Source organism: Pyrus communis, chromosome 7 (assembly GCF_041283825.1).
Source record: "Pyrus communis isolate YQ-2024b chromosome 7, ASM4128382v1, whole genome shotgun sequence".
NCBI lineage: Eukaryota > Viridiplantae > Streptophyta > Magnoliopsida > Rosales > Rosaceae > Pyrus > Pyrus communis.
In genome coordinates this window covers 9,664,660-9,681,766 of record NC_142571.1, presented here as the reverse complement: position 1 = coordinate 9,681,766, position 17,107 = coordinate 9,664,660, and the positions used below count along the sequence as shown (strand labels likewise).

The window sequence follows — 17,107 nt, the reverse complement described above, 5'->3', positions numbered from 1 at the left end:
CATGCTTTAAGAATTAACCTGCTGCAAACATGAAAACACCCACTGACACCTTTGTAACTGTTGACCAAAGCCTTTGCTCACCCCGTTATCATCACACAAGACTACAATTTTTGCCGTCGGTGAAGCCATGATGAAAGGCACAAGTACAATCTAGCTTTATCGTTAACATACCCAACAGATTTTCGACTTTGAACTGACTGTAAATTACCAAACCATACTAACACACTTACTGTATATGCAAATTACGCCTCCTAAATCTTTATAGAGACTGGCACCAAACCAACCAAGGAGAATGACACTCTAAGAAACCAAAACAACCAAGGAGATTGACACTCCTGATAGCTTCCTAAATCTTCCTAGATGCCAAAATTAACCAAGGAGACCAAATCAACCAAGGAGAATGACCTTCCAAGAAACCAAATCAACCAAGGAGATTGACACTCTTGATAGCTTCCTAAATCTTCTCAGATACCAAAATTAACCAAGGAGAATGACACTGAAATCAAATCAACCAAGGAGATTGACACTCCCGATAGCTTCCTAAATCTTCCCAGATACCAAAATTAACCAAGGAGAATGACACTCCAAGAAATCAACATTATAGGCTGTTATAAGCTTCTGAACAATTCAAACCTAATAAAGAGACAACAAAAATTCAAGGACTTACAATATACAATCTTGAAATTAAGTCCCATTTGGAACAAATTATGGTAGCAACAACTGCATTATCAAGGACTATGAGTAACTTCAACATGTGTGTTTCTTGGGTGTTGACAGGTAATCTCTAGATCACATCCTATAACCATTCAAGAAAAATTGAGGGTTGTGCTTCCACGTGCACCAAAAAAGCAACTTTATGATGCTGCTATTCTTCATACTTCATTTGCAAGGCTTCTTGGTCACCCCAAAGCATTATCCACGGTGCTATCTAATACTTCAGAACAAGTCCACTTCTTCCAAGAGCTTGTTAATCGTCTAAACAATGAACTCCAAGACCCAATTGAGAGTAAAATCCACAAACCATCAACAAAATACTTATTCCAATAATATTGAACCCCAATATCAGAAAATCAACATGAAACTCAGAAAAGATGATCGAAAGTGAGATGATTTCATGCCTTAATTTGGATGAAAACAATTGATTGTCACATCCCAAAAGTAATCGCAGTAAGAAATCATTTCAATTCTTCAAAGAATTTAGAGAAAGTAACAAGAAACATAACCTTCACAAAAAATCTTGAGTTGTCATTTCGTCGAACATGTAATGTGCAAGAATGCACTAGACAACTTCTTCCAATCCATTCCATTCCACCAATTCGTAGTTTCAATTCGCTTCTCCATTATTCCACAACTTTTTCCTCTTCATTCATTACACACAAATTTCTCGTCTTCGTCCTTGATCAATCGTCTTTGTTTTGATCTTCTTCTTACGAACGCAAGAAATAAAGAACTGCTAGTTTTTCAAGGTCGCAAAATGTTGGCAATGAAGGTGATCATTGTGGTGGCGGTGATGTTCGCATCAATATTTTTCCATTGTGGCGTCTCTGCTAGTACTGGGGCGACGACGGATACCCGGATGAAGGATATAACGCACAAGAGAAGAATAGAAATGCCCGAAAGCAAGGCAGCTCAAAATTGGAGCCTGCCCAATACAAAGCTCTTTTAAGAGGGAGAAATCTTCAAACTAGAATAATCAGCCCAACAATCGTAACAATCGCAGAAAAGTCAACCCAAGAACAATCGCGGAAGCACCGAAAATCTAATGAAAATTTGAAAAGAAACTAAGCTAGAAACAGATGAAAAATAATAGGAAATGGAACCACCAGAATCAAAGGCGTGAGCCGAGTGGCTTTGATACCATGTAAACTACATTACAGAGGATGAAGTTGGTATAGAGGAAGAGAAATAATTGGTAGAGAGAAACAAAAGAGAATGTATTGATTGATTAAAGAAAATGTATACAAATGAACTTAAGGAAATGATAGCTACACAATCTATTATATAGCCATATATCCCAATTACAATGATACCCTTCTAACTGTATTAACAAACTCAATCACTAGAATAATGCCATGTGGAATTTCTGTTATATCTGTTATTACAAAATACCTAGACAAATGCTTATTGTCAGCCCTAGTTTGTGCGGTGTGGTGGAAGACTTGTAGTTTAGCAACCAACTCTGTAGAATCCTTAGCAGCATTGATAGCCAGAACTTGTGACCAATAAATTCACAATGTTGATGAAAAGCATGAACCGAGGACATTAGCAAATGCTAGAGGGATACAATATTAAAAAATTTCAAGGGCGGAGGTAGCGTATGGCTAGGTTGGGCTATAGCCTAGGGTCAATTTGGAATTTTAGAAAACAGTGTGTAGTTTGATAAGACAAAGTTGTGTAATTTTGAAATTAGCACGGCCTTCTTTGATAAAATTGTTAAAGTTAATCCCTTGCTTTAAAGTTAATCCTTTTATGTAATATGAAATGTTTTGGGTCTTTAATCTATTTCCACATGTATGGCTTAGATCTTTTGTAAAAAGGCAGTCTAAATGCCTTATTAGATGTCCCATATGCTGAAATCAAATGAAGAAAATATCTCTTTGTGAGAAATATCTCTTTGCTCTCTGTTTATCCCGTATCCTCTGCCCTCTGTTTTCTCATTTTGTTGCTGTTATTGCCTCTTATAAAGATTTTCATCTTTCTCATTTTTATTTAAGTTTTGTTAATGATGAAGATGGTTTGAATACCAACATGGTATCAGAGCTAATCTGATCAAAGAGTGGGGCGTTTTTTGATTCTCAAAAGGGGGAAATTTCTAGGTGAAACCCTAGAATCAAGATTTTCAAATTCTTGGCTGGTTCAAGTAGTAGTGGAGAGATTTGAACTCCTATCTTCAGTGGAGTGAATTATGACTTCTGGAGAACAAAGTTGAGAACAATTTTTGTATCTCATCATTTGTGGAGCTTGATTGAAGAAGGTTATGTGGTACCTCTAAGTACTGTGGTTTTGATAGAGATTCAAACAAGGGAATTGAAGGAAAACATCAAGAGAGATGCAAAAGCTCTTGGGGTCATCCAAAATGCTATCTCAGATGAATTTTTTTTCCGAGAATTTCGAATGAGACAAATGCCAAATCAGCTTGGGATGTGCTGGAGAAAGTCTACAGAGGCTCTACTAAGGTAAGGGCAGTCAAACTCCAATCTTTGAGAAGAGATTTTGAGTACATAAGAATGAAAGATGATGAATTGCTATATAATTACTTGAGTAGATTGTTTGAGATTATTAATCAAATGAAAAGTTATGGTGAAACCTTGTTTGATGAAAGAATAGTTTAGAAGTATCTAATTAGCTTGCCAAGAAAGTATAACAACATAGTTTCAATCATAGATGAGACTAAGGATTTGTCAACTTTGAGTGTTGAAGAATTGATTGGTTCACTCAAAGGTTTTGCTCAGAGACTATCCAGGCATGACAACAATAATGTAGAAAATGTTTTCCGAACACTTACAATGAATCCAAAAACTGAAGCTAGTTTAAGTCAAGCCAAGTCCAACAAGAATTGGAAAGGCAAAAACAAAGTGTGGGAAGGAAAGGGTAATTTTGAAGAGAAGAAAAATATTGAGAAGAGTTTGTATGTTTCGAAGGGTAAAATTTGTGACAAAGCTCATTCTGGTGAATGTTGGTTCAAGGGAAAAGTGAAATGCCACAAGTGTAGCAGATTTGAGCATATGCAAAAGGATTGTACCTACAAAGATAATCAGCTAGCTCATTACACCAAAGCAAAAGGTGAAGAGACCAATATGTTTTATGTTGGTCATGATACAACCGTCCAAGAAGAAGCTAAAGTTTGGTTTGTGGACAGCAGCTGTAACAATCATATGACGGCGAACAAGAACATTCTCCATAATATTGACACTACAAACCCAACCCGAGTGAAGATGGGAAATTGGCAGCTAGTCGATACATTGGGAAGAGGTACTATTGTCGTGCATATGAAGAATGGAAAGATGTTCATCAAGGATGTCATGTTAGTTCCTGATTTGAAGCAAAATTTGCTAAGTCTTGGATAACTCATTGAGCATGGCTACTGCTTATATTTTAGAGACAATACTTGCAAGATATATGATGGGAGGAATCGTGAACAACTCTTGGTTAAGATTGAGATGAGGAAGAGTAGAAGCTTTCCTCTTACAATTGAGTATGCAACTCAATATGCACTCAAGATGGAAGTGCAAGAAGATTCAAAGCTATAGCATAAAAAGGCTTGGCCACTTGAATTTTCAAAGTCTCAAGAAGCTACAAGAAAAAGAAATGGTGCATGGGTTGTCGAGTATCCAAGAAAATGAAGAAATCTATGAAGCTTGTGCACTTGAGAAGCATCATAGATATTCATTTCCGCATGGTAAAGCTTGGAGAGCAAAAGCTCCATTGGAATTGACTTGTACAGATGTTTGCGGACCCATGAAGACCTCCACTCAAGTGGGAAACAAGTATTTCCTAATCTTCGTGGATGATTATTCCAGAATGACTTAGGTATACTTTTTAAGAAAGAAATCAGAAGTATTCTCAATCTTCAAGAAGTTTTAAGCTATGGTTGAGCGACAATTTGGTTATCTAATCAAAGTTCTTAGAAGTGACAGAGAAGGAGATTACACATCCACAGAATTTGATAAGTTTTATCAAGATATTGGCTTGGAAAGGCAGCTTACTGTCTATTAGATCCCACATCGCCCAGGGGAGTGGATTATCTATGCCTTATATGTACTTGCCCACCTCCATATAGCACGAGGCCTTTTGGGAGCTTATTGGTTTTGGGTTCCATTGGAACTCCGAAGTTAAGCGAGTTCGGGCGAGAACATTCCCATGATGGGTGACCCACTGGGAAGTTCTTGCGTGAATTCCCAGAAACAAAACCGTGAGGGCGTGTTCAGGGCCCAAAGTGGACAATATCGTGCTATGGCGGAGTCGAGCTTGGGATGTGGTGGAGCCTGGGTCGGGATGTGACAATTTGGTATCAGAGCCAATCCTTGGTAGGAAGTGTGCCAATGAAGACGTCAGGCCCTTAAAGGGGGTGGATTGTTAGATCCCATATCGCTCATGGGAGTGGATCCTCTATGCCTTATATGTACATGCCCACCTCCATATAGCATAAGGCCTTTTGGGAGCTCATTGGCTTTGGGTTCCATCTGAATTCCAAAGTTAAACGAGTTCGAGTGAGAGCATTTCTAGGATGGGTGACCCACTGTGAATTTTTTGCGTGATTTCCTAGAAACAAAACTGTGAGGATGTGGTCGGGGCCCAAAATGGATAATATCGTGCTACGGTAGAGTTGAGCTTGGGATGTGGTGGAGCCTGGGTCGGGATGTGACACTGTCAGCTACACTTCACAACAAAATGGAGTAGTTGAGAGAAAAAACAGAACCATAGTCGAAATGGTTAAGGCAATGTTGCATGACAAGGGAATGCCTCAATATTTGTGGGGTGAGGCAATTAATACAACGGTCTACTTGATGAATAGGCATCCGATAGTGGCAATTGAAGGAAAGACACCATTTGAGGCATGGAGTGAAAGAAAGCCTTCCGTGAATCACTTGAGATTGTTTGGGTCAATCTGCTTTGCTTATGTTCAGAAAGAACTAAGACAAAAACTTGATGAGTCAAGTGAAAGATGCATTTTCGTAGGCTATGCTTCACACACAAAAAGGTATAGACTCTACAAATTAAAAAAGAAGAAAGTTATGGTTTGTAGAGATGTTCTCTTTAGTGAGAAATCTTCAAGGGATTGGAATCAAGCAACCATCCGAGAGGAATATACACTAATTAGAATTGAAGAAGAAAATTAGCCAAATGAAGAGGGAGTTGAGCCGGAAATTCCACAATTGTCACCTGAAAACAATCCTCAAGTTCACTCTCCCACACCTTCGAGTCCAAGTTCAACGTCGGTTCGGTTAAGAAGCTTAAATAAAGTCTATGAAAGTTGCAATTTCTATGTTGCAGAATTGGAAAACTTTGATGGTGCAGTGAAAGAAGATACATGGAAGGGTGCAATGTAAGAGGAGATCAATGTCATTGTGAAAAACAAGACATGGGAACCAATGGATAGACTTTGTGACAACTCCGTCATTGGAGTGCAATGGATTTATAAGACTAAGCTCAAACAAGATGGTTCCGTTCAAAGGAACAAAGCTAGATTGGTAGCAAATGGTTATTCTCAAAAACCCAAGATTGACTTCCAAGAAACCTTTGCACCAGTAGCTAGGCATGAAACAATCAGAGGCCTTATTTTTATAACTGCTCAGAAGGGGTGGTTTCTACACCAATTTGACATCAAGTCCGCTTTCCTAAATGGAGTCCTAAAAGAAGAAGTGTTCGTTGATCAACCTCAAGGATTTGTTCTTAGAGGACAAGAGCACAAGGTGTACAAGCTTAAGAAGGCACCTTATGGCCTGAAACAAGCTCCGAGAGCATGGTATGGAGAGATCGACTCATATTTCAATGAAAGGGGATTTCAAAGAAGTGAGAATGAACTTGCTCTCTATGTCAAAACTGAAGGTATTTCAGATATCCTTATCATTTCCTTATATGTTGATGATTTGGTTTATATTGGAAGTAGTGATAAAATGATCTTGAATTTCAAGAATGACATGATGAGGAAATATGAGATGAGTGATCTAGGCATGTTGCATTATTTTTTGGGAATTAGTATCATTCAATCAAATGATGGTATCTTTATTACTCAAAAGAAATATGCAAAAACACTTCTAGAAAAATTCAAAATGGTTGGTTGCAAGCCTGTTGCAACACCTCTAGTTGTGAATGAAAAGTTTCAAAGAGAAGATGGTAATGGTGATGCTGATGAATTTGTATATAGAAGCCTAGTTGGGAGTTTGTTGTATTTGACAGTGACTAGACCCGATATTATGTATGCTACAAGCTTGTTGTCCAAATTTATGCACAAGCCTACTCGCATTCACTATGGAGCTACAAAGAGGATCCTAAGATACATACAAGGTACACTTGACTTTGGTATTATGTATGAAAGGAATGTTGAGCCAAAATTGTATGGGTTCTGTGATAGTGATTGGGGAGGTAGTGTGGATGACTTGAAAAACACATCTGGCTATACTTTTACACTAGGGATTGGTGTATTCTCTTGGGCATCTAAGAAGCAGAAATCAGTTGCACTATCAACTGCGGAGGCTGAGTATGTGTCAGCTTCAATTGCAACTTCTCAAGCAGTGTGGTTGAGAAGAATTATGCAAGACTTTGGTGAAAAACAAGAATCAGCAACTCCTATCCTTTGTGACAACAAGTCAACTATTTCCATGAGCAAGCATTCTGTTTGTCATGGCAAATCAAAACATATTGCTCTGAAGCATCACTACATCAGAGGTGTTGTGGAAGACAATGAACTCGATTTGATCTACTACAAGACAGAAGATCAAGTTGCTGATATCTTTACCAAGGCATTACCAAAGGGTAGATTCATTTACTTAAGAGAACTTTTGGGAGTGAAGCAGCAAAGCATTAAGAGGGAGTGTTAAAGTTAATCCTTTGCTTTAAAGTTAATCTTTTTATGTAATATGAAATGTTTTGGGTCTCTAATTTATTGCCACATGTATGGCTTAGATCTTTTGTAAAAAGGTTGTCTAAATGCCTTATTAGATGTCCCATGTGCTGAAATCAAATGAAGAAAATATCTCTTTGTGAGAAAGATCTCTCTGCTCTCTGTTTTTCCCGTATCCTCTTTGCCTTTTGTTCTCTCATTTTGTTGTTGCTACTGCCCCTTATAAAGATTTCCATCTTTCTCATTTTTATTCAAGTTTTATTAATGATGAAGATGGTCTGAATACCAACAAAAATTAGCCTACCTTGAAGACAAAAAGAATAATAGCCCACCCATATAAACTTTCCTAGCTCCGCCCTTGAGAAATTTAGAAAGAACCCTTGGTATTACTAAGAAATCTTTAGCAAAGGTTGCAATTACCAACTGCTCTTGAGATGCTAACATTGTAGCAAGGTTTTCTCTACACAAACAATGCAGTTCCGATTGCACCTCCACCCGCTACCACTTGCACCATCAATATGAGAACAAATTAGGTTTAAAGAATAACATGAAAATCAAATCAAGCCATGACAACCTAACTTGGTAGCGAAACATTCCTAGTTTTTTCTTCTCCCCATTGGTCAAAACTTTGCAACTTCTCACAACCACAAATGGACATATATGCGTGACAACCTCAACAAGTAACAACGTCAAGGTATGATCAAGGTGATGGCTAGTGGCGAAGCCAGGAATTGTCAGGAGAGGGGTGAAATTTAAAAGCATAAAAGGTTCCAAAAAACCTTAGACAACCAAATCATTTTACATAGTAGACAATCTCAATATTGTTTATAATGTCATAAACCCAAGAAACAGAATGAACTTCAAAAGCGTGGGTGCATTTGTTATGCCACTTGTGTGTGTGGGTTGTGTGCACTGCATGTTAGTGTTTGCAACTCAACATCCCAGAAAATGTGAACACTCAGATTAAAGATCAAAATGTTTTCACCCAACTTTTGTTGGTAGTTTAGAAGAAAAGATTGCAAGTGAAATAAATTGACATGATTGCATAAACATTAAGTGACATAAACAAGAGAATGAGGACAAGAAGAGAAAACGAAAGTGTAAAAATTGTTGATAATTTTATCTTTTATGTGTGATAACTAGTTAATATGGTATTGACACATGATGAGAAAGGCAATTACCTTTGGATTGTTGATCCAAAAAAATATGTCCCATTAAACATAAAAGTGACATCTCCTCCAAGATAAGAAGCAACTTGGAAAATGATCTTCCCTTAAAGGCCATCATTAAATCTTTGGATAAGATCATTTTTTTTTTTTGTGATTGAGCATTAGGGTGCAGAAACTAATGGGTTGCGCTCATTAGGTCCAGTGGCAGTTATGATATATCATAACAAATGCAGTACCAATTTTGTAAAAAAATCAAAAGCAAAAGACGGTTGTGTTTTCCCTTAAACTATTAATGCGTCGTCTTCTGATTTTCCTCCTAATCGGAAAAGAAAGGCAACCAAATCTCTGTTGTACGTCGTCATTTTTAGGCCTTCAAATTCATGCTCATCCGAATTTGTGGTTTTCTGATTCTTTCCTGGTGTTTTCACACGCAACAACAACATTTAGTGAAGAGGGGTGGATTCTTGTCCTCAGTGTCAAATTCTAACGACCGGAAGGGTGGCCGCCTCTCTTTTCTATGATGTAGCTTCGCCAGTGGTGATGGTTAAAGAAAAAATGTAACATGTTTGCTTATGCCACATCTTCATAAAAGAGGATGGGAGCAAAGGCGTCTGTCTTCCAGTTACAACTTATCGATAAATTTACATTATAATTATTTATTTGATACCCAAATTTACATTATAATTATTTGTTTGTATTATTTATTTGTTACCTACATAATTTATTATTTATTGTTTGTATTATTTATTTGTTACCGACATAATTTATTATTTATTGTTTGTATTATTTATTTGTTACCTACTTACATTATAATTATGTTGTTTGTATTATTTATTTGTTACTTATTTTCATTATAATTATTTATTCTCCCGCATTGTGTAGGAACTTCAAGCACAAGCTTGGTACGCTGCCAAAACCAAAAGCAAAAATAAAGCATTCAACCGGTGGGAATGTTGGAATATTGTCAAAGATTGTCCTAAATTTAGAGTTGTGCTAGTCGGTCCAGAAGTGCACATGAATAGCACCTCTCTACACTCTACACCCGATCATGTCTCGCATGTTCATGAAGATGATGCAGAAGAAGTGCCCGAAATGCCCCTCCTTAAACAAGCGTCGGGTTCGACCCGTTATCCAATTAGGCCTCAAGGTAAGAAGGCTTCAAAGAGAAAAGGCAGTGCTTCCAAGAATGATTATGCAAAGTTCATGGAAGAACTTACTCACCAAGGTGAATTGACTTTGGTGAGGGAACTGGCGAAATATGAGGCTGATAAGGCTAGAGAGGACGCAAAAGCTGCAGCTATTGAGAGAGAATTTTAGGCTAATGAGAGAGAAAGAGAGCTACTTAGGCAAGAAAGGGAACATGTTAGAGAAGAAAGACGGGCTCAACGAGATCGTGAGATTATGAACACGCCTTTAGAAGGGAAGTCTCCAAATTCTAAATTTTTTTGGAAGTCAGAGAAAGCGGACGTGGTGCGAAGGAGGCGTGCAAGAGAAGCGATAGCAAGCCAAGATGATCCTAGCACCACAAGAGAAGATCATCCTAGCAGCACAAATTGGTTAAGTGATGATGAATAAAGTACTTTTTGTAATTGGAGCCCATAATTTTCCAATCATTTTGGGTTGTAATTTATTATTTATTGTTTGTATTATTTATGTTGTTTCCAATTTATTGAATATTTATTCAAATTAATTTGGTAAGTTATTTATACTAAGAGAATATTTATTGAAATGACAAAAACACACCAAATAAAATTACATAAGCATACGGAATAATTTAAAACTCACTAAAAAAATTACATAAACATACCAAATAATAAAACACACCAAATAAAATAACATAAACATACCAAATTCAAAAAAACACACTAAATGAACTTAATTATCTTCAGCTTGTTTCAATGCCCACTGGTGCTCTATCAAGTCAATTTGTCGGGCATTGTGCATGTTTGGCATTTGAAATGCAGTATATCGTTGAATGAGCCTTTCATTGTAACGTCCATCCCTTTGTAATGGCTCATGTTGCACGGGCTCATCGGTGGCGTCATAAGCACAATATATACGTGTTCTTGAATTGTTCATCGTGTCTGGCTCATATTCATCAACGGCTTCATAATCGTACTCATTTTCCACAATCATGTTGTGAAGAATGATGCATGTCATCATGATGGATCAAAGTGACTTTACATCAAACAATTTGGCAGCACCCCTAACGATCGCCTAGCGAGCTTGGAGGATACCGAAACAACGCTCCACATACTTCCTGCACCCCTCTTGACAGCTTTGACAAAGTATTTTTCCTTTGCACTTCGGGGACGTGACACTGTTTTGACAAATGTTGACCATCGCGGGTAAATGCCGTCAGCTAGGTAGTATGGCCCGTCGTACATACGTCCGTTGACCTCATATGTGACTTTTGGTGCCTTTCCTTACAGGACATCGTTGAACACTAGGGATTGAGCAAGGACGTTGATGTCATTTTGAGCTCTCGGGACCCTGAAAAAGGCATGCCAAATCCATGTATCAAAAGATGCCACCGCTTCCAGAATGATACTTTTTGCTCATTTTCTGTCCCCATAAGCGCCTTGCCATGCACTTGGACAATTTTTCCACGTCCAGTGCATAAAATCAATGCTTCCAATCATCCCAGGAAAACCACGCATCTTGGCCTTCTTCAACAGCCGTTCCAAGTCCATGTTTGTAGGTTTGCGGAGGTACTCAGTGGTGTAGATAGATTCGATTGCTCCGCAAAACCTCATCAGGGACTCAAGAATGGTTGATTTCCCTATCCTTGTTATCTCATTCACTTGGTCTGCAGATGCTCTATATGCAAGCATCCGCAAGGCAGCAATACTTTTTTGCTCAGGTAGTAGACCCATAGCACCAAAAACATCTTTCTTTTGCACAAAGTAAGAATCATGGTTGCAAACAGCAATCATGATTTTGTTGAACAAATGTCTTTCCATTCTAAAACGACGTCTAAAGTACGTATCAGGGAATGCACTATTAGGAACAAAATAATCATCCAAGAGTTCCATACCTTGTCGTTGCCTGCTTCTATCAAGATTTCCGGAACGGCTGGGCCTGCAGATCTGAGCTATAGCTTGGATGACTCGACGGGAATGTGAGACTCTACCCATTCTTACTTTGTCATCTCTCCTTCTACGCTCCTCATCCTATTCCCTCTCATTTTTTGCCCCTGGTGATTGAACATTGCTTCTGATTGGTTAAACAATTCTTCCTCTTCCTGATCGAGTTCCCACAGCATCCTTGAGAAAGAAGAAGACATTGTAGGAAAGAAACAGAAACTATGAATAATAATATAGATTTTTGTGAAGAAGGAAGCAGAAACTATGAATAATGATAGAGATCTTGAGAAAATTGGTGTGAGATTTGTGATGATGGATGGTGGATTATATGGAGGATTCAGAAATGATTAGGTTGTACATAATGCCACGTGGCATGCCGTCATTCGTTAAAAATCTGATGGAAATCTATCCTCAAAGATTGTGAACAGATTATGACACGTGGCATGCCGTTATTCGTTAAAAATCTGATGGAAATCTATCCTCAAAGATTGTGAACAGATTATGACATTTGGCGCGACATGATTGGTTAATAATCTTATCAGAAATCCATCACCAATAATTGTATTTTCGGATAATGACACGTGGCATAACGAGTACGATTAAAAAATTTATCGGAAATCCATCCCCAATAATTGTCTTTTTCGGATTTTATGACAAGTGGCACAACGACAACGATTAAAAATCTTATTCGAAATTACAAATAATATTATTTTGTATTATTTAATAATACTTCGGATAATGACACGTGGCGCAACGAGAACGATTAAAAATCTTATCCGATATTACAATTAAAATTATTTTGTATTATTTTATAAATAAAAAAAATACTAATATTTTATTGCCTATTGCTAGGGCTATTGAAGTGTAACGGTGGAGATGCAAATGCTATTGTCAAGACTATTATTATTCATTAAGGGCAGTTACTGTTCATTAGGTAGATTGAATAGTGCATAGCCTGGGGGGGAGGGCTCCAACGCTGGAGTTGCTCTGAGTATTGAAGAAGTTAAGAACGTTTAAAGTTTACCCAGTTTCCGGCGAGTTTTCTAATTTTCCCGCGGACCGGTCATCTTTTAGGCTATTTTCCGGCCATCTCCGACAATCATTGGGCTTCCAAATAGGTAATCTTTTTCTACACTTTGTTATCTTCATTTTAATATATTATGGGTCAAATTTGGTTAAAAATCGATTGAGTTACGAAGTTTTGAAAATTAAGCAAAGTGTTTTTAATGAAAAGACCAAAATTGTGGATGTTGGCAATCTCAGATATTATTTCTATTGATTTTCGATTTCAGGGCCCATTTTTATTGATCATGTAAATCTCAGGGACCATTTGGTATAATAACTCATCTTTTAATGAAACATTCTATCGCTAAAATTTTGAAAACTAAATTATATGAAATTCGATAATTGAATTATTATTTAAGTGCATACTCATTTCTAGTAACACATCATTTAATTTATAAATTTTATGTATGAATTTCTATTTTTGAATATTTGGCAATTATCCCCAACCTCTCAAGTTTTAACCGCCAATTATCCAGTTCAACTTCCACTAGCAGCCATGACCTCCATAACTCAAACCTTCAACACTACGCCACCATCATTCCCCCTCTCTCATCACCCCCCATAATCAAATGGCCACGTGCCTCCCCTTCCGCGCTATCCCCCTCAAACCCCACTTCACCCGCCCCGGTAAAATCACCTGCTCCGCCCCCACCGCCCAATCGCAGCTCTTCAAGCAACGCCTCCTTAACCTCATCGGCGACCAGGACCGGGGCCTCATGACCCAGAACAACCCCACAAAGCTCGCCTCCATCGTCAAGGCCATCGACGACCTGGCTGATCTTGGCCGAGACAGCGTCACCACCGGCGGCTCCCTCTCGGCCACATGGCGGCTGCTCTGGACCACGGAGAAGGAGCAGCTCTTCATCATCCAGAACGCTTCCTTATTCGGCACTCAAACCGGCGACGTCTTGCAGGTGATCGATGTCGGCCAAAGGGTCCTCAACAATGTCATCACTTTTCCTCCGGATGGGGTTTTCTTCGTCCGCTCTGATATCGCCGTCGCTTCAAATCAGAGGGTTAATTTCAAGTATGTGTTAGAATTTGGTGTTGAAGTTGAATTTCGATTCGAATTACAATTTGGAAGTTTGGGAAGTGTTTATTTTTCTTTGTTTTGGTATTTACTTAATTATATTTTGTTGTATGATCAATTGGTGATGTTTGGTTTGTGTTAGATTTACAAGTGCAGTTCTAAGAGGGAAAAGCTGGGAAATTCCATTGCCGCCGTTCGGGCAGGGCTGGTGAGTGCTTTATTTTCTGATGTTAAGAAAATCCCAGGTCGTTACTGCTTTGCTTGGTATGGTTAGAAAAGTTATGAACTTCAGCCATATAGTTTGCCTCTATCACTTCATCTCTGAGCTTGAAACCGACTATTATGAACTTCACTCATATGGTTAGCTTCGACACCGGTCTCATGAAGGCATGAACTGATTTTACAGTCTCATTAGTTTCTTTGTTAAGTCAGTTTTATCCATGGTATGTCTCCACTTGTTTTGGTTACTGGTTTTTATTTGTTTTGAACTTGATATGTGATGATAAATGTTTCTTTGGTTATTTATTTTACGTTACCTATTCCTTGTTATCCTGACCTTCTGATTTCAATGACAAAGTGAATCATTCTGTTACATTGTGTGGGAGTGTACATATATCCGCATTTTTTTCTTCCAATTTTGAAACAAATAATAACAGGCCCTAGAGGTGCACAGCTTTATTCTGTTCTATCCCTCACCTTCCATGATTTAACCCAAGAACTCCTTACTGAAGGGGGAACGTATCGCTTTGCTGCAAGTTCCAGTTATTGGAATTCCTTGGTACTTTGTGCCAACAATAAGTCTACTTATCACTGCTTTTGTCCTGATGAAGTTTCGTTGCATGAAAGATACTTCCTTTTAATTTATTCTTGACGTCTGAATCCCAGAAGTTGCTAGTTTTGAAAGAAGATAGGTAGTACCTATTTGATTTGCTCTATTTTTAATTCTCATTTGTGGGTTTTGAGGTGTGACATAGAGCTGCTTCAGAAAAGATGTAGCCTTCCTCCGTAATTTGGGATTCAATTACAAAGGAGCTTTGTTTGGTGTCCACTTTTCTTATCATATAGGAAGTGTGCCTGGTTGTTCCTCTAGGCAACATATCAGCGTTCCCAGTGCTTGAAACCTACCTCTTGTTGCTAGAGCCCTTTTTAATGGATGCTGAATTTCTGAATGTTGTTATTTTGAGAGAGTTAGCTTCTACTTCTGGATTAATATACCACCTTGAAAGATAGGTGAATAGTGTGACTAATGGCCCCAGAGCATTGAATTTTCAACTTTAGTAACAGACATCTGTCGAAAACTACTGTGCAATATAATAGTCAAGTTGTTTGTTTTGTAGAGCAATTTGAAAACTACTTGTTAAAGATCATCTTTTCTTTAGGTGCTTGGTTTTAGTAGCATGATTTTGGAATTTAGGTTTATCATGCCACAGAGAGCAGTCTAAACTTTGGTTTTTACGACCATAGGTTGTTTACTCGTAATTGATCAGGTTGAATCTTCTGTCACAAGGAAGTTATGCACCTGATAGTAGCATCCTGTTCATTGTTTTGTACACATGGTTTATTCCAGAAGACTCATCACTTCTCCTGAAGAAAACTGCTGGTTCAACTCTTGAGTTGATTACTAACCAAAACTAGTAAGAAAGAAAGAAAGAAATGAGAAAAATTTACAGCCTGGTTTACTTCTATTTACCCTTGCATGATAGAAAAGCCAAACCTCTGACAGGCAATACTATCTGCGTGAATATCAGCATACAACTTGACATTACAGAAATCTGATGCTTTAATTTGAGGTGCATTTTGTATTCCTTAAGGCTTCAATACTAATGTCTTTCTAATCAACCCAAATCCGTATTTGTGATACTTGGGGAGGTGCTGCTTTGTTTTAGCTTTTATGTTTTTTGGTATTAAGGGAATTTGGTTCTTTTTAGGTTTGACACTGTGTACCTTGATGACGAGATTCGAGTTGTGAAGGATATCCGAGGAGACTATTTGGTTGTAGACCGTGCTCCCTACACTTGGAAAGAATGAAGAAGAAAGTTGTTTGCAGTGATCTCATTATTTCTCCTAGTGACACAATGTGAGTTCACTTATTCAAAGCCAACCATCAACGTTTTTTTTCTTCTTCAGAATGTTACTACTTCCCTTCTCGTGGTACTCCAGATCTTATCTTTTTGCATAACTTTAGTTTTTACCTTAGAGTATGTTGTACTTTTCATTGAATTTTGCATATTTCATCAATCCACAGCCTTGTCAATTTCCCATTTTTTTAAGGTCTGGTTAGGCGTTAAACATACAGTCTGTTGTATCTGAATTTCGTTGTCTCGTGCCTATACTAGAGGTATATATTTGTAAAATTAGGGGCTCATAGTTGCTACTGGTCAAAGTTATAGTATATACTGTCACGAAATGAAGCTCGAAAGACCAGTTGGACAACAGATTAGGAAATCTGAAGACAGTTAACTGCTTCAAGAAGTCAAAGTGATGGATTCCTGACCCTTACCTCCGCCTCCTATTTGTGTTATATTTGCAAAGAAAATATCTTCTTAATTTTCTTGCTGAGAAATGCAACCATTTGTTATTACTACAAGAGAAAGGAACAAATTACAGAGGACAAAGTAACTAAAATCTAAATATGATATCAATTGAAAATATTGCAATTGACTGAAACTGCCTTCTACAGAACTATTGCGTTCCAATCTGCAAAATTAGCAAAAGAAATAAAAGGGTTGTCCATAAATATCACTAGTACTTTAATGATGCTCATGATAATCATATAGCTTGTTAGAGATGCACTCTCTACATAATGACTAGGTTCTTGCTATGGTTCGCCAGCAACCAATTTTTTTCAATGATTTTGATCCGCAATTAATTTGATGATATGATAATTGAAACCCCCCCAAAAGCTGTGGGTTTGAATCTGTATATGTAGATGATGATCGTAGAGTTGCAGAAGACATTCATAGAGATTACTTGGTTCTTGACCGTGCCTCCTTATGTTTGGAAAGAGGGACGTGCAAAGAGTTGGTATTTCACCCGTTTCCTGTGAATGCTTTGTTTATAAGTGAATATTTGAAGTTTTCCTTTTACGATCTTGTTTTTTGTTGTATAAATATCATTATACACATCTAGTGGAATTTCTCTCCACCTGTATGTGTGCGGTCGTTGGTCTGACTCCCGAGAATGGTTACTTTGA

The 17,107-nt window shown here is 37.9% G+C and overlaps 1 protein-coding gene across 1 annotated transcript; it reads left to right on the top strand.

Moving 5' to 3' along the window:
• Positions 1-13,348: 13,348 nt before the first annotated feature.
• Positions 13,349-16,177, top strand: LOC137735218 (Plastid-lipid associated protein PAP / fibrillin family protein). The gene is made up of 3 exons (XM_068474624.2): positions 13,349-13,911; positions 14,057-14,122; positions 15,843-16,177. Exons 1-3 carry the CDS (start codon positions 13,454-13,456, stop codon positions 15,940-15,942), a joined length of 624 nt encoding a protein of 207 aa, XP_068330725.2. The 5' UTR covers positions 13,349-13,453; the 3' UTR covers positions 15,943-16,177.
• Positions 16,178-17,107: the final 930 nt, after the last annotated feature.

What these genes read in the sequence shown, in the direction of transcription:
- LOC137735218 (XM_068474624.2), top strand. Translation starts at nt 13,454, where the DNA reads ATGGCCACGTGCCTCCCCTTCCGCGCTATCCCCCTCAAACCCCACTTC. An exon ending in AATCAGAGGGTTAATTTCAA is followed by an intron (nt 13,912 to 14,056) that starts GTATGTGTTAGA and finishes GGTTTGTGTTAG; the next exon opens with ATTTACAAGTGCAGTTCTAA. An exon ending in CCGCCGTTCGGGCAGGGCTG is followed by an intron (nt 14,123 to 15,842) that starts GTGAGTGCTTTA and finishes GGTTCTTTTTAG; the next exon opens with GTTTGACACTGTGTACCTTG.